Here is a 23,715-nt window from a genome sequence, read left to right on the forward strand (position 1 = left end):
CCATCTCATCGTCCGACTTGTACAGATCTACATGATGAACCTTCATCATGCCTGCGCCTACCATTGACTTGTTGCCAGCTCCCCTCTCAACCCTCTCAACACCATCTGATGCTTCGTCCTTCGTTGTCTCGCATCATTTCATCTCTTTATTCTTCTTCTCCAAAATTCCATCTCCGACTCGCACCACCCTTCTCCCATAGCCGTGTCCAACCCTCGACCAGTCTCCCTTCTTTGCCACTGCGTCGCAACATGAACTTCCAGTCTCGTTCATATCCTTACCCTGTTTCACCCTTCACTCGTACCGTCATCTCGTGCATGCGTCAGCTCTACCCTGACTGCCTCGCCGACAAGAGCTTTGACAATACTGGCCTGCTGGTCGAAGCCCCCCTCTTGCCCACCCACAACTCGCGACCACGCAACACCAACAAGGTCCTCCTGACCATTGATCTCACCCGGGCCGTTGCGACCGAAGCCATTGACCACAATGTCTCGCTTGTTGTCTCCTACCATCCCATCATCTTCCGCGGCCTCAAGTCCATCACGACCAATGACACCCAGCAGTTGACTATATCCTTACTTCTGGCCCATGGCATTAGCGTCTATTGCCCCCATACTGCAGTCGACACTGTCCCCGGAGGCATGGCTGATTGGCTGTGTGATGTTGTCACTGGTCGCGTCGATGACCCCGAAAGCGAGGCTTTCACTGCCCAGACGCCCTCTGATACCGAAATCTCCTCAGACACCGAAGTGACAACTTCAGATTCCGACCATGGCTACGACGAGGGCGATACCCTATCTGACGCCTCGACCAAACCAACCTCTCACTCGGACGCCGTTTCTGACCCCTATGTGTCGTCTCCTGGCCCACAGTCTCCCAACACCCCTAAAGCAAAGTCCATGAGGCCCCAAACCACTCGCCGAACATACAGTAAGCCCACGTACCCACGACCAACGAGCCACTTTCATCCCGCCGTCATCTCGCATACCCGTAGTGTCGTCAATCCGTCACCGCATGATGCAATCGAGGCAGCCAACGAGCTGACCCGGTCCACAAAGTACGACTCATCCAACACAGGCGCCGGTCGACTCATCTCTTTCGATGCAGCTCAGTCCTTGACTCTGCTGATCACGCGAATTGCCCACGCAATCGGCCTGCCCAAGGGGTTTTCCATGGCCATTCCCCAAGGCGTCAGAATTGAAGACATTCAGATCAAGACCGTCGCAACATGCCCCGGCTCGGGAGGCAGTGTACTGAGCAAGTGCCGCGCCGATCTCATTCTCACAGGAGAATTGAGCCACCACGAGACCCTAGCTGTCACCGAGCGAGGTGGATGCGTCATCTCGTTATTCCATAGTAACTCAGAGAGAGGCTATCTTTGGAGCGTCATGAGAGATCAATTAGAAAGACGAGCACGAATAGAGTGGACCAAGCTCCAAGGCGAAAACTTGTCGAACCAGAATCTGAGCGAGCCTGAGAGGGCCATTCTGTGCAATCATCAATTGGTCGAGGTATTGGTCAGCGAATGGGATCGAGATCCCTACGGCATCGTGGTTTTGGATGACACCCCGGTTCCAGGCGTCAAGCTGGAATCCGCCTAACCGTGTTGGTCCTTGTCAAAATCCACCAGATCTACCAAATCCTTGGTCCTTGTCCAGTGATACCCCGGATGGTGTTCTTGTTCAATCGTTGGGATTAGCGCTTGGAAAAGTTGTTCTACTTAGCTCGAAAATACGAAAACCGGGCAACCTTCTCTCTCCAACACGACTCCTTCTCTTGACTCCTTCTTCCAGCATTTCCTTCCGGCACCTTTTCCTACACCTTGTACGTGTCAATCCATGGTTAAGCAGACTCTCATCATCAAAATACCGGTTACGTGACCCGCGCTCGCTGCAACCTGCCTCGGTCCAGAATCACCTCTTGCCTTTTCCTCCATCTTCTCATTCTCTTTCTCTTTCTCCCTCTTAACCCTTCCATCTTCTACTCGGCCACCTCTCGTCTTGCTCATTGACTGCTTGACAACCCAGCCTTCCTGGCCACGAGCATCTTGTGACCATTGAGGGACAGCCGGTCGATCGTGAAACACTGGTTTGTACCAGCACGGAAAAGCCGTTTGCCGGTGGCCTCATGATGGCCCAGTTAGGCGCCTCTCTCAACGCTTTTGTTTACTGGCTGTCCAGAGAACAATCAATACCAGCAGCATGGGCGAGCCCTGGTTGATGTCCAGCTTTACTTGACTGACAATCTCAGCATACCTAGGCTGGCCCCTTGGTGTGATGGCGGTCGACATATTGGGCTTTGCAGTGAACCCACTAAAGATCCAAGCGACATGGTCCGAAACTGGTCTCTGTATTCTCATCAAATTTTCATCATCCCAAACATACAAGCACCAGTGATCCGGAATTGAGACAGCCTATATCATGAACACATCATCCTGCCTGCCTCATCCCTGTCTTCTTCCGCACGTGTTTCTGACATGTCAATGCACTGCATCTTCAACTTTTTTTTCGCAAGTCTCTGGTGGACCATTTGTACAACATATCACAGATCTTTGCATGTCAGATGCGTCTGCCGTCGTGTATGAGGATTCTATGAGGATGATGTATTTCGGTAGGCATGCGACGAAGGCAAATTCATCAAGCGCAGCACTGATCTGCAATACCAGCGCATTGAGCTCGAAGCAAAGATCGCGAGCCTCCCTGCTCCTCAGATCAGTCCAATGGCACAGCCCAGCGTGTTGGAACTATGGCTTTCACTGATCGCTGTGTCATGTGCTCCCAAACCTCCATATTTACAGCCTGTGTGTGAATTGCACCAGCCGTCTTCACCAATTTTGATCTCTTGTTATTCTACCAGACCCCCTCAGTGTTGCCCACTTCCGCCATTCCCAACACATTCTTCTTCGTCAACCAAACCCCTAATTCCACTGCCTCCTGAACTTCCTGGGTCGCTTCTTCTCCCAAGTCAAGGATTTCCCCAAACTCATCCAATCTCGCCACCCCCGTCTCTCCGTCAACCTCGCACCAAGGTCTATATCGGCGCGTCCATAACTGGACTTTCCGTCTCTTCGGCCACAGACCAAAGCATCATGGAGACTCTCCGAAACCTAGCACATCCACTAAGAAAGACCGATCGACTGGCCGAGGACCTATCGCAGGATGCCGTCAAAACCAATGACCAGGAAGCACCCATCACCAAACCTTTCAGCGCCATGAGCATGGAAGACTTACTCAAATGCCTCCCTTCCTTGTGCGAACCAACCATATCAGGCATGTGGGTTCCTGCTATGCAAGCCCAGGTTCGGAATGTCAAAGATCTGCTACAAGAGGCCAGTCAGATGAAGCTCAATGCAAATCTCGACCACGTCGGCGTAGAGAGCGTGCGTCTTCCTTTCGTTTCCCCTGCACTGGTTACACCTACTAACCTTGTCCAGGATCTCGCCAACTTTTCCCATGATGTACGCATCATAACCACGGCCTATCACGACGTACTCAAGTCCGCCCAATCCCTCGCTGAGCGTGACACTCGGTCTAACCTTGAACGTGTCAAAGACTTGGAACGCCAATTGGAGCACGTCCAAGCAAAAATGGAGAGGGGAGAAACCACATTGAATGAGCAACGCCAGAAGATAATACAGTTGAGGCAAACCATTCTTGAGGTTGTGCGCGTTTTGGGCCTCTTCATTCGGGCAAACCTAGCAAGGCAATCCACGCTCGCGCAAGACCCGCATACGCAACATATCTTTCGCATCCTGGCCGACTACTCCTTGGGCGACCACACTTCACTGCCATTTGTTCGAATTCCCGAGTGTACTATCGACCAATATGCTGCCGACCTCCGACAAGCCAATAGCCGCGTCGCGGAATACACTAGAGTGGTGCAGTCTCAGAATACGACCATTACTGAGCAATCAAGGCAACTTGATCAATACCTTGAAAAGTTTGAGGGCTTGGTCTCGCGCATGAAAGAGCGCGACCATGAGGTCTTGCTCCTTGTTCAGCAGAATGAGGACCTAGACCAGAAATTGAGTGAAAGCGAAACGGGTTTGTCACAGGCTCGAAACATGTCTGCTGAACTCGATATGAAGACTCGTCAGTATGAAGAGCTTCGCGGGCGAGTGGAAAGCCTCAATATTGCACATACCCTGGAGTTGGATCGGCGAGATACCGAGATTTCGAGTCTACGACAAAAATTAAGCAGCTCCCACGAAGACGTCACTTATCAGCGTACTGACACCAACAAGGTTTCCGCACAGAACCACTTTTCCGCGGCCAGAAATGGGCCTCTGCCACCCAAGAACAGCAGCGCCTCAAAAGCACTGCGCTTCCTGGGCATGGAAAGAGACAAAACCAGATTTCGGCGACATGGTCTACCCACAAGTCGAAGTGCAGTCGTACTTTCACCTGCTAGCGCCGAGTTTTCTATAAACGCCCCAGATATGAGACATGGTTCAAAAGGCGTCACGTCTGCAGAAAAGCATGCTTCTCAACCACCACGTCGAAATGATGCTTATCCCATTCGAGGCGACAGTCGCACAATTGACATCAGACCCCGAGCTGAGTCACTCGGAGCCACTGAGCGTCATGGCATCAAAGATCGTGTTGGCGACATTGCAAAGTCTCTCCCAAGTCTCCCAGTGAGGGCTCTTCCATCAGAACTCTCAGGCGACCTCCAGCCGCTTCCTCTCGCAAGCCCCATGGCGCAGCAGATCGCCAGCGACTTCTACGACCATGGCATATACGGACAGATTGCTCCTCGCCGGGTGCTGAGTAATATTCCTGAAGGGTCACTCCGCTCGCCATCAGGGTCTGGAGGGTCTGTTGTCATGGTGGCGGCACCTGAGAATGATGACAACAGCATTGCGCGTGAAAGAAATGGCGTCAGAGGCAACAGTGTCGATGGCGGAGCCGACGATGCAGATGACAGCATCAGCGTTGGTAGCAGCGATCGTGAACTGTTCAGAAAGAGTATCCACGCCTTGGACCTCCTCGCGACACCAAATCGAGTCTCGTCTAACCAGGCCCAGGCTGAAACAGGCTTCGGCAACAGTAAAGACGAGGGAGCAGCCAAATACATGGTGCATGATCCGGTGAATCTTTTGACTGACAGTTTGGATGACTCTCAGCGTGACCCGCTTCAAAATCTCCGCACTCAGGCTAAACATGAAAATCTGCGTGCCACTCTCCGGCACGACGATGGCCATACGGATGTCACAGGGGCTACGAGCAGCAGCACATTTTGGTCAAGAAAGAAACGAGAAAGCGGCATGTCGGATGCTTCGGGATATAGGTCTTCAGACTCAGACTTGGAGCCGTTGACGGTGGCGCAGCTATATCACTCGAAGCCATGGCACATGAGGGGATAACGTTGTGATCCTGGTATGAATCAAGCTTGGGCTGAGGAAGGTTATTTCCTGTGCAAGACCGAACCAAAGAAGCGCGGAAGCGCCGGGGCGCTGTCGCTAGATCAGATCAGACCAAAATATGTCATAGTTGGGTCCATGCAGTCCAGACGACAAGAATTGGAAAGTACAGAGTATGGCCCGACGAGCGACTGGTGCTCGTGGTTTGAGTATGCTTAGCAGGATAATGGAATCATAACCACGAGACACAGGAACAAAGAAGAAGCCACTGACAGTCAAGGGCAACACAGTGGTTATGGAGGTCCGACATGCTCGAATGAAAACATGGTATTGCGCATGGACGGGTGACTATCTTGTCGCCAATACTGTGAGAGAGACACCTTGCCAGTGCTTTAGGTTTTCAGGGCTTTAGGGCATGAGATCGGTTTGTATCTGCTTGCTTCGTCCAATCAATCAACAGACAACCGTGGCAATGAGGAAGCTTCACACACGTGCTGGATAAAGACAGATGACAGTACATCATTGCCGTGTCATCAATATCTAACCATCGTGTCGACGTATCTCTAGAGTCTGTGATATTACATTGATTCCTCGCTTCGTATTCTCGTTCCTTCATGACATCGTTCAACGCTTACAACACACCTTTCGTGCCAAAGTTCATGTACCAAATCATGAACAAGCGCAGATTAAGACTTCCCAAAACATTACCGCCATGCGCCATGCGCCATGCGCCATGCGTTGCCCCGCTAATCTGCCCTCGCTTTGCCTCCCTTTCGATAATTAAGTGTTGGCGTGGTTTCAAAGTTTCTGGCTATCTTGCTCTGCGGATAGGAACAATGGGAGGCCCCATGAGTCTTGATATAGACAAAAACTATACACCTGAAGTGTACGCCCTGGTGCGGATTGATAACACGCCATTGGTCTTTGCACCTCGCACTGCGTCGGTAAATTGGCGCGAAATGTCCGTGAGTTCGGATAACACCAGAGACCGGTATGGCTGAGGATCACGATCGTCCACTGATTATGCCCAAGATCCAATCAAGGCTCTGATAGGGGGAGGATAATAGCGTCAGAACGCCCGAGGCTTCTCTGTGTAAACCATCCAGCTGGCTGTGATGGGACTTCTGTTATGGTGTGCCTCTTTGAGAAATGTATCTCCAAGGCAGTCCAAAATCAAAGGGATTGGGGAGGACATGGAGGGTATAGTCATCGGAGCCTGTAACAACCATGCTGAGATACAGTGGCAATTTCATGTCAACAAGAGTCGTCGACACTCTAGTGGGATATTCAATGTCATGTATTCAAGCCACTGCTGGCGTTTTGGACTTGCCCGTCTCTTTTGCACCGCGATACCCTGGTTTTCTCAGTTCGCGAAGTTCTATTCCTGCAGTGGAAGGATCTCTCGAGATACCACGTGCTGTGAAGCTCTCTGAGATGTTGCGGATCTGCGGTTGGACGACGCGTGAGATATTATGGTAGCCATGTTGAGGGATTGAGGTTAAGATGGAGTGAAGATAAGAGAAAAACTGGGTGATTCGAGCCATGATCGGGCCTTGTTGGCGGGAGGATGAAAAGAATAAAGGACGGCTCGTAGTTCGCGGGTAGGAACACGTAGTTAGACTGGACACTGGAGGGTTTGGGCCGAGCGAGGAGGATGCAATCGCAAAATCAAAATGGTGTTGGCGGAGAGAGAAGCTATTGTGAAGAGTGACACATGGGCGAGGATGGGTGGAGTGATGGATGAGAAAAGAGGCAAACGTGACAGGCTCGGATATTGCAGGGAAAACATGGGAAGGCACGGGGAGGCAAAAGACACAAAAAGACACAAAAGACACGGCACTCGATACTTCATTGGGGTTGGTGCAATTTCAGAGTATCTTGGCATATATACTTGGCATATGTTGCCCGATGCGGTCGAGCATCACGTGTCGCTTATCAAAGTTGAGTACTTCATGTGAGAATATTCTCATGTAGGTAGGTAATTGAGATCAACATATCTGTGTCCCTGAGGTACTAGCCATTCCTTCACGTCGCAGAAAGAGTTCATTGACAAAGATGCGCGGAATCCAATTTCGCTCCCATCCTTCATCTCCAGGGACCAGTTCCACGCCCGTTCGCTACAAACACCGTAAATAACACTCAGCTACCAGCCCAAACATTATTACTCCAATGACCCGCGATGGTATAGTGATTCTGACCTTTACAGGTGCTGATCGTTTTGCAGCACAGGAATCCAACGCTCCAATCTCATCCCAAGGCCCTCGCTGCCTCACCGCCACCACTTTGAGTGATAGCCGCCTGGTTTAAATCAGCCCTCAACTTGCCCTTCTTGGTGCTCCCTTCACCCACCCCCATTCGCTTAGCTACATATCTCTGCGCGATAACACCGATCGTCAAACTCAAGCTCTCCTCTACCCATTCGCTGATCCATTCTCGAGGGTCAATACCACCACCCTCGATGATCTCCTCAATGCTCTCAGGGAGGGTGCCTTCTCCACCACTAGGTGCATCAAGCCATTCGATCCATTGTCCAGGCAATGCCTGTGATATCGCCTGGAATGCGATCCCGTGGATGGGGTCGTGCAGATAGATCGCAAAGACAATTTCTTCCTCGGCCGATGGCTCTTGTATCTGGGTCGGTTCGACTTCGGTAGCAGTAGCCCCAACAAACAAATCTTTGGGAACAGGTTGGGTTATGGCTTGGATAGAGATAAAGATCTCACTGTCTCGGGTAGGATTTGTCTCGGACAGTGTCTCTGTAGCCCGTTTGGCCGCCTCTTCGACGCCTCCTTTGGCGCCAAAGTATTCCTCTGCGTAGCCTTCGGCGGATGCTCGCACCAGCTTGCTTCCCTCTACCAACCCTTTGATGGCATTGATACTGCGTCTTTCGCCGCTTCTCCACCACGGACCGTCATGCCAGGACCCGAGCTGTCGACTGTGTTCTGAGGACCCACGCTTAGGTCCAGCTTCCCGCCCCTTTTGAATCACAATCAGGTCTCCTCCTTCGACTTGAGCCATGACCCGGCTAAAGACTTGGTAGATCAAAGGATCTAGGGTTGGATAGTTGGTCAAATCATGTGTGATATGAATGGCGAGTCGTTCGTGCGACGAAATTGGTGGAGCAATGGTTTGGAGGATGTTCTGAAAAGTTGGCATGGCAAGTGATCTGATGTCACCACCTACATGTGGAGGTTAGCTTTGACGATGGTGTCGGGGCTCAGGGGTCTACATACCAAATCCTCTCAGAGCACCAACATTGCCCCTCACCTGTTCAGCCCATTTCTGTGCTTCTTCATTCTTCTGCATCTCCTTGACCGCCGCTTGAGCCTGTGTCATGGCGGCTGATGCCGTGGACAGAAGTCCTCCCCACCATCCTCCGCTTTTTGCTGGCTCCGGGGCAGGTGTAGAGGCAGACTGAAACTCCGTTTCGCCCGAGTCTTCAGTGGTTGTAGTGGCAGGAGTGAAACTCTGGTGAAAAGATCTCGTGCTGTCGCCGGATTTACGCTGTCCGTTGCTGGACTTTTCTTCGCTTGTGCGGCCAGGAGGGGGGGTTGCCGTCGTCGTACGCATTGGGGAGCGGCTTGCGGCCGTGGAAGGGGCATGTGGCTTGAGAGATGGGGTTGCAGGTCTGCTGGTAGGTCGTGCAAGACTGCCCAACTCTGCCAGGAGGTCTTGTTCGTTTTGTGAGGTTTGTGTCGACTGCCCCTGTCGTGGCTGGCGAGTAGTGGTTCTCGAGGAACGAGCGGTTGCTTGGGTACTCAAGTCATCGAGCTGAGCAAGGAGATCATCGCCCTTTGAGGCATTCTTCTTGTTGGCCATAGTCATTGGGGGAGATTTGGTCACACTGAAGGATTGTTGAGGGTCGCTGTCATACAACACAGGTGATTGGAGTGATGTAGCGGCACGGATTGTTGACGTCGCGAGTTGGAGATTGGTCTGCATCTGGAACTTGGATTGTCGTTGAGCCCCAGCCAATCGGAAATCACCTTGCCGCCTTATCACGTTATCTCGTTATCAATCACGTTATCACGCCCTGACCACATTCCACCAAAGAAGCTGTGGATTCTCGTCGTCGACTCGAACATGGCTCTATCCTGCGTTGTATTCTTGCTCACGGGCTGGCACTTTCGGTGAAACTCCGACATCCATGTCCTCTGGTCGGCTGTGGTCGAGATATGCAGCTGTGGGCCGATGCCTTACGACAAGGGAAGAGCATCCAGGGCTTGCGACTCGTGTCGTAAGCTCAAGACCCGATGCTACGAATCCAGAGCTGCCGACTCCTCATGCCTGAGATGTGAGCGACTGGAAATTTCATGCTCTTTGGCTAAACTCCGTTCAACTCGACGCCAGGCTCATGCTCCTCCCAATGCCGCAATCGATGGTACTGATCAGAGGCTGTCGCGCTTGGAGAGGGCTGTTGAGCGACTCCTGCAACGACTTGACCCCGATGCTGAGGATGAGGAAGTTACTCCCTCGCCTGCTGCTCGAGAGTCCTTCCGACATCCCTCGCCAGATCGGCTTCAGCCTCCAGGGCTTTCCACCAACCCCTCGGCCGCTCCTGTATTGGTCATTCGAGATATCGCTACCGAAATGGGTGTCGAATCTCCAGGTGCAGTGAGGAGCTTACATTCGCTCCATGACACTCCAGGTGCCAACATGATCGACGAAGGTTTCATCTCCCATCAAGATGCAGTGGCCATGGTTAGAATCTTTCACGAGCATTATGGACGCTGGGTCTGCTTCGATCCCCTCATGTCATCGAATGCAGTTCTTGACAAGGCCAAACAGTCTCCTCTTCTTCTATGTGCATGTTGTTTGATCGCAGTGCGCCACACCAATCAAGAACTGGCGGCTCGTCTCGCTCCAGCGCTTTTCGAAAAGGCCAAGGCTCTCCTGTCCATCGCCCTATTGACCAGTCCCCAAACGATAGACTTCTTCCAAGCTGCCATCGTGCTTTCCATGTGGTCTACAACCGTCGGCCAAGTCCCTTTAAGCATAGACAGCTGGCTTCTGAGCGGCTTTGCTGTTCAACATTGCGTTTCGAGCGATCTCTTCGATCCAATTCTCAATGGGCAAGGCCCGCCGAGAACGAGGCAAGATTTGGAGCTTTTCTGTCTATGGAGTCACATTGCATTGGTTCATCTGCACTACTCTGTCGGCACGCGGAGGAAATCAATGATTGCACGCTCCCAGATGGATCGGTGCCGAGCTATCTTGGAGTCTGATTATGCCACAAATTATGAAATTCGCATGGTGGCTGAAGGCAACTTGTATTGGATTCTTTATGAGGATTGTTGCCTACAGGAACCAGATCTTCCCAAGATTCAGGCACACCTACACGTCTGGAGACAAGAATGGAGATTTGTTTTGGGTGAGTTCATCGTCGTCACACGCAACTGTTTGACTAATTTTTGACAGACCAGCCGAGATCGCAATTCCTGGAAATGGGGTACAACTTTGCGCAACTTTTGGCCTACGACCAGTCGCTGAAATCCCGCTCCGCCCGTGTTCGAGAGAGCCTCATATCTGAAATGGTCCGTCTCGCTCTTGTCATCATCAACCTTGCCATGGATACGACAGATGAACGCACCCGACATTTGAGCGATCACATCTATCATATGATTGTCTTCGCAGCTGTGACGCTGTGCAGAATCCTCAATATGTACGAAGATCAAATCAAGCAATCTCACAGCCTGGAAGAACTTGATGCCAACATTACCACGTTAGTCTCGTGGCTACACACAATTGGTTTGCCATGTCACGCTGCGCACACTCTCGGTGATGTTGTCGCTGCCTTTCATAAGAAGCTACGGCCTCTGGCTCATCCATCTCCACTCACTACAAAAGAAATCAATGCCTGGAACGATCCTATCTTCTCGGCATTCTTTCCAGATCTCCTTGGGTCCAATCCTTCCAATACGTATGATTGGAACATGCTACCAAACTGGGAACCGTTTGGCAACAATATCGGGTAATCTAGGGCGGCGCTACTTCAACATTACTTGACCGTTAGATTGTCACCAGGCGCGCAGGCCCCCGTTCATGTGTGCAACGGATGTCGCCTGTCGGCGAAACAAATCGATATCAACAATGCCTCGTTACGATCGTGCATTATAGATGAGAGTTTGAAGGTGTGGCAACAGCACAACCAAGGTTTTGGGCTGCGGTATTGGTGAGAGCGGGATTTCCGCGGCATGCCGTACGAAACATCTCCCAGAGTCCCAGCCTTGTATCAATCCCGCGGCATGCCGCGGCATGCCGTGATACCAAAATCCCACTTGCCTAACCTGCAATAAAGTCGTGCCATATATATAGACACATCCTGGCCCGCAGAGATTACTTGCTGATGTCAAAATAGTCAAGAAGTTCTTCGTTGGGCATACCAATATTTGACTCGAGACTCGAATTACCTCTCTGTCCTTTTTCTTCGATCACTATGGAACAAAGCACCTTAACCCGACGAGGCCTGGGATTCCGTGGAGTCAACTCCAAGCTTGTTGCGCCAGGATATCTATTGTATGCTCATCTGACCAGTCCCGGAACAGTCTTCCTTGTTTCCAATGATGGAGTTGAAGTCCATCGCTGGAACCTTCCATACCGGCCAGGGCGACACGCTCGAATCCTGCCCAATGGTAACCTAGCGTACAACGGCGTGCATCCAGAGGCCCCGGCATTGTTTCCCATGTGGCAAAAATATCGAGGCGGCGTCATGCTTCAAGTGGACCCAGCAGGCAAGGTCATCTCCGAGTATCGCGACCCTCTAGCCCATCACGACCAACGTCATCTCGATGACGGCACTTTGCTCTATACCACCCTGGAGCCATTGACTTCGGAACAAGCATGCACTGTCCAAGGCGGCATCCCATCAAGCGAGGCGCCCAATGGCATCATCTATGCCGATGTCATCAAAATGGTCGACCCAACAAGACCCGAAGCCCCTCTCTGGACCTGGCGCGCCATCGACCACCTCGACCCTGCCATCTTCTCTCTGCATCCACAATTTGCACGCGAGCACTGGCCGCTGATCAACAGTGTTCACCTTCTTCGGGATGGCAACATCCTAGCGTCACTACGATCCGTGTCGGCTGTTGTCATCATCTCTCGCGCCACAGGCGACATCATCTGGCACCTGGACTCAACGGTCGTGGCACAACAACATTGTGCATCGGAACTCGAGGATGGATCTATCCTGATCTTCGACAATGGCACCTTCCGGCACCACGAGTCGTCCACCTATTCGCGAGTTATTCAGGTCGACCGAGCCACCAAAAGCATTGTCTGGGAATATCGCGATCGCTCATTCCCTAACGCGTTCTTTAGCCCGTTCATGGGTGGTGCGCAGCGGCTTCCAAATGGAAATACTTTGGTGACCGAGGCCGTGTTCGGTCGGATGTTTGAGGTGACCTCGACCGGCGAAATGGTGTTTGAGTATGTGAACCCTCATTTGGCCGACTACGCCAAGTTGGAGGCCCCTGAGTTGCAACAGATTGGCTTTGACTTCCCAAGCAATGCAGTCTTCCGTGCTTACAAGGTCGCACCAGAGGATGTTCCCTGGGTCAGCTTGCCGAACTAAGCTGTGACCCGTGTTTCTCCTGTTGTTCTTGACGAGGCCTGTATTCGTGTTTCGAAACATGCAATCAGTGCGACGTTGGAATTCCCAAGGGACGTGGTACGGTGTTTCTGGAACGGTAAAATCAAGACCTGGTTCTAGCAAAGTTGAGCAAGAATGGGCAGGTTGTTGATAGTTTCGGTGTCGGCGTCGACAGCGACTTGAAAAGGCGGATTGATCATATTTGGAATAGGAGTAGATGCCATTATTTTCTAGACCTAACGTCCATTGATTCATCTATCCTTGTTTCACGTCTTTAGTTTGATGTCGTTCTAGATTCCCGAACGCGGAACATGAATCGAGCCAGCTTGTAGTACTACGTCACCTGAGAGTCTTCTCGATGCAAATAAACCAAGGTCTGTGCAAGCTTGATGGCATGCCCAAGTCGATGTTCAAACATCCATACTGGCGTCAAGTGTTGAAAGGTGAAAGACGACGACCAGCAAAGATCTTTCGCACGGCGGAAGAGTCTCGCGTCCAAGTTCGTAACACGACGACCAGCTTGCAGAACGAGATCGCAGTATTGTTTGTTCCATGTGTGTCATGTTTGCATAACGCACCCACTTCAGGTGGTTCCCGTTCAATTGCTCGCAGCAAGTCAGATTGCTCCACAAGATGAACAAGATGACTCGTGCAATATTCGTTAAGCCCAGATGACAGAGTCACATCATCCTTCGTTTGTGCGGCAGAGGCTGCTCGTTGGTCCTCTAGCCTATATCCACCACTCTCCCATCCTCCTCGGCAATCTGATTTGTGCCATGAATCTCACGGCGGGCCAATTTCGTGTACTCCTCAAGAGATCTACCGGGGGAACAAAGCTTAACAGCTTAATAGACCTTGTCGCGATACAGCATGGTAGTATCAAGGTGGTCGACTTTTCCAACTCGCCTTTTCTTCGCCACATTTCTGCTGTCAATGCTCGCTCGCTCAACAGGGTACACTTTACCCTACACCACACACACAGTCGGGGACACCAATATAAATCCACAGATCTCGGGAAGCCTTGGTGCTCGCTCAATAGAAAAGCAAGGGACCTGCCCACCTGGCACAGTTTGGTCGCGCATCCTTGACACACCAAAGGCAGGTGCCACATGCTGTCCAGACGGCTATGAGGCGAGATCAAGACCTGATCAAGTGCTGACCAATCTCGTGGGGATATTTTGCTGTCCAGTCAATACGCAAGGACGAGAGTATTGCGCTGGCAAGGACCAAGTATCAGCTGTCCCACCTGATGTTTGCCCCAAGGGAACACATAGTAGTATGGTCAACTGCGTGGGAGGTTACTTGGCTGAGGACAAGGCGATGAGCGGAAGAAGTTTACCCAGTCTGATTTTGGCCGCATCCCTGGGAGTTCTTTGGGTTGTCCTGGGCTGGGCTGAGGTATCGTGGCTCATGGAGGGCTATCAATGATCAGATGTAGACGTTGCGCATCATGGGAGCCGGCCGAATCGAGGGCTTAAGATTTAGAGATGACGGATAATTCTTGCTTGTTCTAGTCACATAGGATCCGGCTCCTTGGAGTGCAAAAGCTCAGGCGGGTATCCTTGAGAAAATAACAGATCATGTAAGACAGGGTATCACCTTGACTTGTCCCCCTTGTCCTTTTCTTTCTCGACAAAATGACTCGCGTGGAGCTCTGCAAGGTTGAATCGTTTCAAGGTTTCGAATTCGGGGCCCACGACACTCATACCAACGATATTTCGGTAGATATCGACCAAGACGAGTTTATCATAGTGTTTGAGGTCCACGGTATGCATGTTCTGCCCAAGAAGCCCGATTTTCTGTGCCACCGTCTGGATGACTTGGTCTCTGTCGAGTTTATTGTTGTTCCGAATTGATGGCCGGATGGCAAATTTGTAGCCTTTTGGAGTGGATGGGGGGGTCGAGGTCTGTTCTGCCTCCTGGGTATCAGAGCCATGTCCTCCAATGCGGAAGTGTTCAGGTAATACTGCTTCGCATAAAGATTCAAGGCCGTCATTCAAGGTTTTGCGAACCAGGGTAATTGGGGTCAATCGTTTGATATAGCGGCTCCTTGGTCCCTTGAAGTTTACATCTGCAGCAGACGTACAAAGGGTGCGCACGATCTCCACAGGGTCAAGCTTATGGTCTGTTGATTTGGCGGTGGGAAATCTGACAAAGGTAACGCACGGTATATCCAGAGAAACCACAGTCAGTTTTTGGCTAGGTGTCGTATTTGAGGTCTTGCTGGGTTGTGCGGCGAGGGACTGAAGCTCTGCGTGAATATCGGCCTCGATGTCTAATGGGTCTTCGGAATCCTGTGTCTGGGTCTTGTCGGCTGAGATAACGGTCTCCCCTTCGGCAACATCGATATGCTTCAGCATATGGGGGTTAGCAGCCGACGAGGCAATGGGTTCAGAGGCAGCTAAGAACTCACCTCGTCCAACAAGTCGACTAGGTCTTGAGCACACTGCCTTTCTTTGCCCTTGTCACTCGTGACCATGATGCCGACATCATTGGTGTGAATGCCCGAGGCACTGAAGATGACATAAGGACGGCCCCTTTTCTTGCCCTGATGTTTGCCAGAATGACCGCGCTCTCCTCCGCGGGTGCCTTGTGTACTCTTAAGCGAAGTGGCTTTTACTTCGTTTCCAAAAGCGTCCTACGTAAGTTCTGATAAGCATGACACATGACATTGACGGGCTGGTAGACAAAAGCACTGGACATACATTTTCGAGCTTTGCTCTTTTGGCCGGTCGCTCGGGGCTGCCGTTACTCATGTTGGTGAGAAAGATGCAGAGTCCCCCAACGATGACGGTGAGCACAGGAGGTCCCGGGATCAAATTTGACGAGCGTGCAGAATCTAATCGTCGACTTTGGTGAGATGAACAGTTTGTTATGGATTGGGATGACAACGTGGGAGAAAAACCTCAGCAGATGTATACTTGACAGTATGATAGATACCGTGGAGTGTTATTGACTCTATGGCAGTCTTGCATAAATCCGAACCTAAGGAGTTCGGATGCAACATCACAGGGCGTGCGATATTGCTCAGGTTGACATGGCAGATAGGCACATCTAGAGTGACCCATGTTGGATGGTCATGTATGTACTTTTCTTATAGTGATATCTCTCAATCATTTATGATATATCCAGTTCGCCAACAAAGACCATGTCTTCCAGCCAGCTTTCACGGGCAACATTGTGTCCAACGGCATTATTACTGATCGATATCCAAGTCGGCTTGAATGTTGGCAACGGCTTCTACGGAACTGAACGGTCCACGCCAGATTTTGAGGCCAACATCGCCTCATTGCTGACTGAGGTCCGTAAGTACAACAGGACGAGTCCCGAAGTGCCAGTGGTTGTGGCACATGTCTATCACAAATCCTCCAACCCCGAGTCACCATTATACCCCAATTCCAGTGTTCACCCGGGCGGTTCCGAGTTTCAGCCCGTGGCGAGACCAGACATGGCGTCGCCGCATGAATCGATCTTCTCCAAGACCAAGCACTCTGCGTTCATAAGCACAACGCTCGAGAGTCTGATCCGCTCCAAGAATGTGCAACAGCTCATCATAGTGGGTATCACCACAGATCATTGCGTCAGTACAACAGCTCGCATGGCCAGCGATATCGAGCTTGTAAGCGATGGGGGGTTGGTCATCGTTTCGGACGCCACGGCAGCATTCAACAAAGTCGGTATCGATGCAGACATGGTGCATCGAGTAAGCCTGGCCAGTTTGAACAACGAGTTTGCCCAGGTGATGAACACAAGACAAGTCTTGGACAAACTCTTTGGTCCACAGTCGTGAAAGCGTCGTTCTCGAGGAGCACCGCCTACTGAGGTCTGTAGTGATTAGCGGAATTTTGGGTGGGGGCCAGGGAGTCGTCGCTCTTCAGCAGCATCTCTCTGGTGGAAACTCGGAACGGCCAATCATGATATGCAAGGGCCAGCTTGACAAACATATCAGCGGGGAGTGTCCTGGTTCGGAGGGCGGTCAAGTCATGCCAGCCTCCTTTGGAGGGCTCACGAATATCGGGAAATGTCTTAAGAAATTCTTCCAGCCCACCGGGAACAAGCTGAGACAGGAATTGATCGACGGATTTGTGCATCATCTCCGAGGCGAGATTCATGACGTGCACAAAGCACAGGCTCTGGCCTTCAGACTCGAGTGGTGTGGTAAATTCAGGCTTAGGGGTGATGTCGACAAGAGCCAAGGATTGAGACTCGGGGCGGAATTCGTCGGCGTGGGTTGCCAATGGCTGGTGATCTCGCTGACTCCAAGCCAAGACGGGGGGGTCGAGGTCGAGAACTCGATAATCGTCGATGAGTTTTTCTATCCAGCGTTTGTTGGTTCTAGTCATCGTTGACATGTCATGGTCAAGTAGAGCTAATTGTTTGTACAAGGGTTCACGCAGATGAGAGCCCGCCGCGGAAGGAAGGAATCTAAGAGTTGAATCGATCTTGCGATGCTGTTCGACCAGAGCAAGTGCATGCATTCTCGACTTGTAGGTAGTTTTCGCGGTGGCCAAGTACTTGAACCAGTCGCGGCGCTTCGAATCCATTTTGGCGTGAGCACGGAGGGTCTCGAAAGGAAGAGCCGGTTGTGTGGTCAATTCGTAGAACTCGGGGTCATTTTGCTTCAGATCTTGATCAAGTTCGAGAAAGCGAAGGACCCAGATGGCGTTAGTGCTGAAGGTGGACTGTCGAAGGGCCGTCGGGGTTGGCTCGATAGTGAGGAGGTGAGGCCGGGACGGCAGCAGACGTCGTGGTTCCGGAAGAGAAGCATAAAGGGGGTCCTGCGTTTCGACGCGGTCGAAGTCTTGCTGTTCCAAAATCGGATCTGGATGATCGCGAGTGGGATGTCGACTGGGTTCGAGGCTCGGGATACATAGCAATTGTAACTTCATGCTAGCCTCGAGCATTACGGACAGCTTCTGGCGGGTGACGACAGAGCGAGGAATGTAGACATTGCTTTCATGAGCGGGGATCCAGGCCAGGACACGAACATATCCGTAGCGGTAGAGTTGAGAGCCTCTCGCCCAATGGGAGGCGATCAAATCATGCATGAACTTCTTGCCGGCAGAGCCCACGAAGGTCTTTGTCTGCGAACGAGGACCGGACAGGTTGACGGTGACAAGAAGGGAGGGATTTGGGGCGAGAGGCTTTTCATCATTTTGAAGGGGGTATTCAGACAAATGGCCATTGGCAGGATCCAAGGCCGCTTCGAGAGTTTCGGCGTGTCTGTAGGGAGAATTGGATGCTGTTATCAGGGGCTCCAGGATTTGCCCAAACTGTTGGAGGCGAGGCTCGACCAAGACATGGCGACGCGGTCGAAGGACATCATGTAGTTGTTTGGACCAGACAGCAGAGCCGGGGTTGATGTCGATGAGGTCGCAGGTGTTTGGAGAGGGGAGGGTTGGCTGTAGACGTTGAAGCAGGGACTCTGTGCTGTAGTCAGATATGAACGATCATGGGGATAAAGAGACTCACGACAGAGGTCACTACTCACAACCTCGCAGCTGACGTGGCGGAATTTGGGGCTGCGTCTGAGGGAATAAGCAACGGGCTCTTGAAAAGGTGGTGGATGAGGTGGTGAAGGTGACGAAGATGCAGAAGATGCAGACGCTCGAGCAGCACCACTGGTGGCCTTTCTACCGGTCTTCCTAGAGAGGGTAGACAATGGTCGAGTAAAGTGTTTGATGAGCATTCAGGGAAGGAGAGTGCCCGAGTGCTGAAGCAACTAGAATGCAAAGAGCGCGGTAACTGTTGGTAGTGGGATGGGATTTGGGGGGATTTTCCAGGGCGCAGGAGGAGTAAATTCAAGTTGTAATTGTATTTCCAGACGAAAAAAAAACATGTAAGACTGCGCCTGCGGCTGCGTGGATGCGTGGATGGTGGTGGAGCGCACGCGCGCGTCATGCAGATCAGCCCTGCAGTAGGCGAGAGCCAAAGGGAAGACGGATCCCTGGGAGGCCCCCTCGGCCTGCCCCGGCCTGCCCTTGGACTGCCGGGGGAAAAGCACTCGGACCAAGGCAGAGCCCGGGAGCCTGGAAGTTTCCAGTGGTTTTAAGTGGTCCTCGGGCCCCCTCGGCCCTCCAGGGGCATCGTGGGGTATTCCTCTTTCGTGCCACCCGTGCCACTCCCTCTATATCCACGCCTGTTTGTCCATTTTTTGTCTCCTTGTTAGTCTGAACCTGAACCCCGCAGTTTATCGTAAACTGGAAATACTTACTGTAGACTCCGTACTTGGTGGCTCGTCAACATGTACATCACCACCAACCAACGAATCGCCCGCGACCATCAAGGAAGCTCTCCTTCTTTTTCTCACTACTACTGATAGACACTTGCACACTCAAGCACCCTTGAATCATTGAAAACAACCCCTCCTCTTCGCCACCTACTCATCTCTTTCTTCACATCGCTACTACCACATTTGGTCAAAAATCTTATACCGGCTTCAACATGGCATCACAAGACCCTCCCTCACAGCAGGTCAATGAGATCTCCCACCAACAACGCTTCTTTCACTACTTCCAGCAAGAACTCACAGGCACGTCATCACCATAGCTACTATCATCTCCCTCTTTCCAAGCTAACACAACGACTCTCAAGCCCTACAAGAACAGATGGACCGTCTGGGAGACACCGCTCTCATCGGAGGCGAGAGATCAGACGCCACAGACCACTGCCTTGCAGGCATCACGCGACTCTCGAGCGAGGTCAAAGACGCCTCAGGCTATCTTCCTGCCTATGACCAGAGAACATACGCTGAGGTATTCCAATACCACCTGTCACTCCCTCTCGTTTCCCATTCGCAAGCTCACGACCTTTGAATAGGCCATCAAAGCCCTGCAAGAAAGACTGGAGGAAACCAAAAAGACATTTGCCCCAAAGCCAAAGTTTTCATTCAAATCTACCCACAAGAGTCCCTCCGCTCTGTCGTTAAGTGACGCTGCAGAAATGGCGGAGCAGAAACGACGCACTATTCCTGGTTACCTCTCGCCCGGTTCTCAAACCTCTCCTAGTTCCTCTTTTGTCAACACCCCCGGCGATACTGGCACACCCCCCAATGATACGTCGTCACCCCACCAGAACAGATTATCTGGAGACAACGACGACAACGACGACCATGATGAGGCCCATTTGTCAATGGGTGGCCAGGACCGTCCTTCGCTCTCAACCACAGCCACGTCTGTCTCCATTTCTAACCAGTCGAATACACATATCATCCTTCCATCCTCGGCTCCCCACGCACAAACGCCCTGTTCCCTTCGACGACTTTCCAACGTCGTTCTTGATCTCTCAGTCCCCAGTGCCGTGGCCAGGCCATTTGCGAGCCTCACCATCAACTCTGCCCACTCGTCCCTTCTAGTTTGTGGCTCCGTCACAGGTCCAGCCCACATCACAGGCCTAAAAAAGACGATTCTCGTCATCAATTGCCAGCAATTCCGCATGCACCAGTGTCAGGACGTTGATGTCTATCTCCGCGTGTCCAGCCGGCCCATCATTGAGGATTGCCGGGGGATTCGTTTCGCACCCTTCCCCAAATTCTACGTAGGTTGATTGCCACCCCTCTGAGAACTCGTATGCTGACCAAAGACTCTCAGACGGATCTCCTGGCCTCGTCCTCCACCTCGGCCAATGCCTCCAGCCCGTCCGAGCTGCCCAACTTATGGAATCAGGTAGATGATTTTAAATGGATCAAAGCCGACCCATCCCCCAACTGGTCCATTCTCCCCAGCTCTGACCTTGTCCCTGACAAGACTTGGCGCGAAATAGTGCCTGGCGGGCCTGGCTGGACTGTCGCCACCATCCTCAAAGCTGTTGGCCTAGGCACCTCATGATCGGTTCACCATATCCAGCATCTACCATATGTACAACTCTCAGTAGACCCAGGTCCATTTGCTGGTCAGCACTACGAATGATTGACGATTTTTCCAACCCCCAAAAGGCCAGAAAATCGTGGATTCAAACAATTGGTGTCCACGCGTCGTCTAGGCACTGGAAGACTGATGAGAAAACTATTGATACAAATATCTACCTATGAGGCATACAAGGACAGACTGGGATGCCGAAGTCGTCAGCATGCTACGATTGTGGCATGGAACAGTCTCGACAAGGGCCAGTGGCCTTATGTGTAGTCCCCTGCTTCCAGCCAGACATCCAACATGCTTGAGCCGAAGGCCCCGCGTCCACCGGCTCTGGCGGGTGAGCTTCTACCACGTAATCCATGATTCGAGACATTCGCAGAACGGCGAGCTGGGTGTTTCTAAGCATTCCAAGGCCCCGGGACTCAATGCGTCGTCCCTGGCATCCGGGTTCCAGACCAACACTCGAACCCGGTACCGCCCATTTCGCCGTATCCGTCTTCTCCAGATAATAATCGTGGAAATATGATGTCTTGTCTCTTCGCTTGTTGCCTAAATATCCCGTGTGGGCTTTGATGCCTCCTCTTTCTCGGCTGTGATGCCACCACGCACTGTTGGCTGCCAACGAAGCCTTTCCTTGCTCCCGGGTTTCCCATGCTTTCTATCGAGTCTCGTTCGTGCCCTGCCGTCGCCACCTCGGAAAGCCGCGGTCAATAAATCCTTTCACTCAATAACGAGAACCACCAACGCCAGAGCTATGCCGACTGCCACGGCCAACAAGGAGCGTGGGTCTATATCAAAACAATAAGAGATGGGGACTACTGGGGACCAGTGGAGCATCGTCGTCAAATCGGAGGCGTACGCACGCATGCAGTGCGAGAGGGTCATTGCGGGACCGGAAGGAGAAAGGAATTGGTGAATGAAGAGAACCAGGCCGAGATCACAGTATTGATCTTCCGTCACTATTGACTTGTTCAGGATCGTAATGTTGCAATTAACAAGCGGCCTCTTATGCCATGGCAGACGATCTTGAGTCTCGGTCTGGGTTTCGAACCTGGTGGGGTGCGTCAGCTTGGTGTGCGTTTCGAGAGAGATCAAATACGTACCTGCAATATCCTCCGTGAGAAGTCTCGCTCATCCGCAATGCTGCCAATACTTTGACGGCCGAGGGAATCATTTGAGAAGATTGAAGGGTCCAGGCGTTGGTCGGTTGACGATTTATCCGACTTGCCACCAACAAATGCACTCACAGCAGCGTTTCGGCGGTGCTCCTCTTCGATCTCACGGTTTCTCTTCCTTTTGACGATGAAGACGACGGCTCCTATGATGCCAGCAAGGGCGATGACTCCAACGACTACTCCCACTGCGATTCCGACTTTGTTCGGTCCACCACCCGAACTGCTTGCATTGGTAGCATCTGGGGGGTTGGTCACAAACACTGTTTCTCCAGCTTTTGTTACAACTGCCGGTGCAGATGATGTTGACTCTGGAGTTGGTGAGGATGCGGTGCTTGATGTGGAATTGGGCGCGGTGTGGACGTTGGCGGTCAAGCCCGTCAGGTAAACTTGCCAGTAGCCCAGGCCACCACATGTTTGCTCGCCATAGCCGCCACAGACACTGTCGCAGTTGCTCGAGTCAACCTCCTGATCTTTTGGGGGGATCTCATCGCCGCAGAAGCAGGTGGAACCTCCTGTGATGGCCATCACCGGCTGGGAGAGGCCAGTGCAGTTTACTTGACAGTAGCCTGATGACTGATATGTGGCATCTCCAAACTCTTCCAAAGGGTCCGGTGAGGCGTAGCAACCCAGAGTGGTAATTGCTCTGGGAGCATTTGTTGGGGATTGCGCGAGAACTGAAGAAGCCAGCAGAAAGGCTGCCGACGCGAAGGCGACGGCGGGTCGAATTGAGAATGTCATGATTGGTAGAATGGTTTGAGTATAGTTGTTCTAGAGAGCAATTGATGGAATTGTGTCAGTGGCTTTGGAAAGGGCTGCGTGTCTTGGGCGAGTCCAAGGAGCCGTGTCACTGGCAGGTCGGCAGGATCGACAATCTGGACAGCTGGAGGTCCTGACCACCGTATGTTTCTGAAAGAACGAGCGTGAAGCAAGACCAACGGCGTGATTGCTTGATGCGTCTTTGTTGTCCGTCCAAAGCAGTGGCCTGCACTGCTTTGCCTTTGGAAGTCGATGTTGTTTCGATCCCAATGATAGGCGACGAAGACCAAGCTGGTGCAAAAGAGGCGAGGATGGTGCTAGACTATGCTGAGAACCAGGCTGGAATGGTTTTGTTTGAATATCAGGACTGTTTGAGAAAGTTCGCTCGTTCCCAGGCAGGAATGTCGGTAGGTTTCAAAGTCGAAGGTTGGCCCCTGAACGGAAACGGTTTGTGCAAGAGCTAGGAGGCGAGTCAAGGACGTGTTGACGGGATAGAAAGAAGCGATTGTGAAGGGTTGAAAAGGACCAAATACACGTCGTGCCTCGATGGCAAAGTGGTTGGTGAAGTGTAATAAAGTGAATGTGTGGTGACGGTGGTGATGGACAAAGGTTGCAGCTGGCAAGGTGCAAAAGACAAAGACAGATGAGAGGTGAGAGGAGGGAAGGTGAGAATTGAGCACAGACGACCTTGGATGGGATGGGTGGAGAGAAACAATCAACGCAGAGCCAGTCGCAGACGCAGACGCCCAGAGCAATAATGGGCGTGGTGGGCGGAGTGGGCGCAGCCAGAGGCCAGAGTGAAAGGAAGAGATCCAAGTGGATCGAGGGGGGGGGATGCTGTCCACGTATCCCTGCACATATCCAATCACGCCAATTCTTTCGCGGTTCCCACATTTGTACCCGCGACACGTCGACGCTGGAATCACACTACAGTAAAACATCAGAGACAGACATACGGAGTGCATACTCGTACTGGGGCC

At 52.0% G+C, this 23,715-nt stretch overlaps 10 protein-coding genes across 10 annotated transcripts; 5 read left to right on the forward strand and 5 right to left on the reverse strand.

The window, feature by feature from the left end:
• Nucleotides 1-83: 83 nt before the first annotated feature.
• PV10_00026 (YbgI/family dinuclear metal center protein) lies at nucleotides 84-1,748 on the forward strand. Its single transcript, XM_016364047.1, has one exon. The coding sequence runs from the start codon at nucleotides 109-111 to the stop codon at nucleotides 1,597-1,599; it is 1,491 nt and encodes a 496-aa protein (XP_016227696.1). The 5' UTR covers nucleotides 84-108; the 3' UTR covers nucleotides 1,600-1,748.
• Nucleotides 1,749-5,634: 3,886 nt separating this feature from the next.
• Nucleotides 5,635-7,084, reverse strand: PV10_00027 (uncharacterized protein). The gene has a single exon (XM_016364048.1). It carries the CDS (start codon nucleotides 6,902-6,904, stop codon nucleotides 6,662-6,664), a length of 243 nt encoding a protein of 80 aa, XP_016227697.1. The 5' UTR covers nucleotides 6,905-7,084; the 3' UTR covers nucleotides 5,635-6,661.
• A 250-nt stretch (nucleotides 7,085-7,334) lies between these two features.
• Nucleotides 7,335-9,261, reverse strand: PV10_00028 (uncharacterized protein). The gene is made up of 2 exons (XM_016364049.1): nucleotides 8,594-9,261; nucleotides 7,335-8,539 (listed from the first exon to the last, which is right to left on the reverse strand). Exons 1-2 carry the CDS (start codon nucleotides 9,183-9,185, stop codon nucleotides 7,608-7,610), a joined length of 1,524 nt encoding a protein of 507 aa, XP_016227698.1. The 5' UTR covers nucleotides 9,186-9,261; the 3' UTR covers nucleotides 7,335-7,607.
• Nucleotides 9,262-9,551: 290 nt separating this feature from the next.
• PV10_00029 (uncharacterized protein) lies at nucleotides 9,552-11,335 on the forward strand (the record flags this gene model as incomplete). The annotated part of the gene is made up of 2 exons (XM_016364050.1): nucleotides 9,552-10,731; nucleotides 10,779-11,335. The coding sequence occupies 2 exons, from the start codon at nucleotides 9,552-9,554 to the stop codon at nucleotides 11,333-11,335; spliced, it is 1,737 nt and encodes a 578-aa protein (XP_016227699.1).
• A 461-nt stretch (nucleotides 11,336-11,796) lies between these two features.
• Nucleotides 11,797-12,933, forward strand: PV10_00030 (uncharacterized protein; the record flags this gene model as incomplete). The annotated part of the gene is made up of 1 exon (XM_016364051.1): nucleotides 11,797-12,933. One exon carries the CDS (start codon nucleotides 11,797-11,799, stop codon nucleotides 12,931-12,933), a length of 1,137 nt encoding a protein of 378 aa, XP_016227700.1.
• Nucleotides 12,934-13,206: 273 nt separating this feature from the next.
• PV10_00031 (uncharacterized protein) lies at nucleotides 13,207-15,809 on the reverse strand. The gene is made up of 3 exons (XM_016364052.1): nucleotides 15,657-15,809; nucleotides 15,365-15,589; nucleotides 13,207-15,302 (listed from the first exon to the last, which is right to left on the reverse strand). The coding sequence occupies exons 1-3, from the start codon at nucleotides 15,705-15,707 to the stop codon at nucleotides 14,547-14,549; spliced, it is 1,032 nt and encodes a 343-aa protein (XP_016227701.1). The 5' UTR covers nucleotides 15,708-15,809; the 3' UTR covers nucleotides 13,207-14,546.
• A 195-nt stretch (nucleotides 15,810-16,004) lies between these two features.
• On the forward strand, nucleotides 16,005-17,632 carry PV10_00032 (uncharacterized protein). Its single transcript, XM_016364053.1, has one exon. It carries the CDS (start codon nucleotides 16,100-16,102, stop codon nucleotides 16,739-16,741), a length of 642 nt encoding a protein of 213 aa, XP_016227702.1. The 5' UTR covers nucleotides 16,005-16,099; the 3' UTR covers nucleotides 16,742-17,632.
• On the reverse strand, nucleotides 16,086-18,734 carry PV10_00033 (uncharacterized protein). Its single transcript, XM_016364054.1, has 2 exons — nucleotides 18,424-18,734; nucleotides 16,086-18,376 (listed from the first exon to the last, which is right to left on the reverse strand). Exons 1-2 carry the CDS (start codon nucleotides 18,638-18,640, stop codon nucleotides 16,767-16,769), a joined length of 1,827 nt encoding a protein of 608 aa, XP_016227703.1. The 5' UTR covers nucleotides 18,641-18,734; the 3' UTR covers nucleotides 16,086-16,766.
• Nucleotides 18,735-19,145: 411 nt separating this feature from the next.
• On the forward strand, nucleotides 19,146-21,305 carry PV10_00034 (uncharacterized protein). Its single transcript, XM_016364055.1, has 4 exons — nucleotides 19,146-19,483; nucleotides 19,546-19,706; nucleotides 19,771-20,487; nucleotides 20,541-21,305. The coding sequence occupies exons 1-4, from the start codon at nucleotides 19,396-19,398 to the stop codon at nucleotides 20,775-20,777; spliced, it is 1,203 nt and encodes a 400-aa protein (XP_016227704.1). The 5' UTR covers nucleotides 19,146-19,395; the 3' UTR covers nucleotides 20,778-21,305.
• On the reverse strand, nucleotides 20,943-23,427 carry PV10_00035 (uncharacterized protein). The gene is made up of 2 exons (XM_016364056.1): nucleotides 21,908-23,427; nucleotides 20,943-21,855 (listed from the first exon to the last, which is right to left on the reverse strand). Exons 1-2 carry the CDS (start codon nucleotides 22,715-22,717, stop codon nucleotides 21,811-21,813), a joined length of 855 nt encoding a protein of 284 aa, XP_016227705.1. The 5' UTR covers nucleotides 22,718-23,427; the 3' UTR covers nucleotides 20,943-21,810.
• Nucleotides 23,428-23,715: the final 288 nt, after the last annotated feature.

Source organism: Exophiala mesophila, assembly GCF_000836275.1.
Source record: "Exophiala mesophila strain CBS 40295 unplaced genomic scaffold supercont1.1, whole genome shotgun sequence".
Taxonomy (NCBI): Eukaryota; Fungi; Ascomycota; class Eurotiomycetes; order Chaetothyriales; family Herpotrichiellaceae; genus Exophiala; species Exophiala mesophila.

What these genes read in the sequence shown, in the direction of transcription:
- PV10_00026 (XM_016364047.1), top strand. Translation starts at nt 109, where the DNA reads ATGCTTCGTCCTTCGTTGTCTCGCATCATTTCATCTCTTTATTCTTCT.
- PV10_00027 (XM_016364048.1), bottom strand. Translation starts at nt 6,904, where the DNA reads ATGGCTCGAATCACCCAGTTTTTCTCTTATCTTCACTCCATCTTAACC.
- PV10_00028 (XM_016364049.1), bottom strand. Translation starts at nt 9,185, where the DNA reads ATGACTATGGCCAACAAGAAGAATGCCTCAAAGGGCGATGATCTCCTT. An exon ending in TGGTGCTCTGAGAGGATTTG is followed by an intron (nt 8,540 to 8,593) that starts GTATGTAGACCC and finishes CTCCACATGTAG; the next exon opens with GTGGTGACATCAGATCACTT.
- PV10_00031 (XM_016364052.1), bottom strand. Translation starts at nt 15,707, where the DNA reads ATGAGTAACGGCAGCCCCGAGCGACCGGCCAAAAGAGCAAAGCTCGAA. An exon ending in AAAGAGCAAAGCTCGAAAAT is followed by an intron (nt 15,590 to 15,656) that starts GTATGTCCAGTG and finishes GAACTTACGTAG; the next exon opens with GACGCTTTTGGAAACGAAGT. An exon ending in TAGTCGACTTGTTGGACGAG is followed by an intron (nt 15,303 to 15,364) that starts GTGAGTTCTTAG and finishes CATATGCTGAAG; the next exon opens with CATATCGATGTTGCCGAAGG.
- PV10_00032 (XM_016364053.1), top strand. Translation starts at nt 16,100, where the DNA reads ATGTCTTCCAGCCAGCTTTCACGGGCAACATTGTGTCCAACGGCATTA.
- PV10_00033 (XM_016364054.1), bottom strand. Translation starts at nt 18,640, where the DNA reads ATGCTCATCAAACACTTTACTCGACCATTGTCTACCCTCTCTAGGAAG. An exon ending in TGTGAGTAGTGACCTCTGTC is followed by an intron (nt 18,377 to 18,423) that starts GTGAGTCTCTTT and finishes ACTACAGCACAG; the next exon opens with AGTCCCTGCTTCAACGTCTA.
- PV10_00034 (XM_016364055.1), top strand. Translation starts at nt 19,396, where the DNA reads ATGGCATCACAAGACCCTCCCTCACAGCAGGTCAATGAGATCTCCCAC. An exon ending in ACCAGAGAACATACGCTGAG is followed by an intron (nt 19,707 to 19,770) that starts GTATTCCAATAC and finishes ACCTTTGAATAG; the next exon opens with GCCATCAAAGCCCTGCAAGA. An exon ending in CACCCTTCCCCAAATTCTAC is followed by an intron (nt 20,488 to 20,540) that starts GTAGGTTGATTG and finishes AAAGACTCTCAG; the next exon opens with ACGGATCTCCTGGCCTCGTC.
- PV10_00035 (XM_016364056.1), bottom strand. Translation starts at nt 22,717, where the DNA reads ATGACATTCTCAATTCGACCCGCCGTCGCCTTCGCGTCGGCAGCCTTT. An exon ending in TCTCACGGAGGATATTGCAG is followed by an intron (nt 21,856 to 21,907) that starts GTACGTATTTGA and finishes GCACCCCACCAG; the next exon opens with GTTCGAAACCCAGACCGAGA.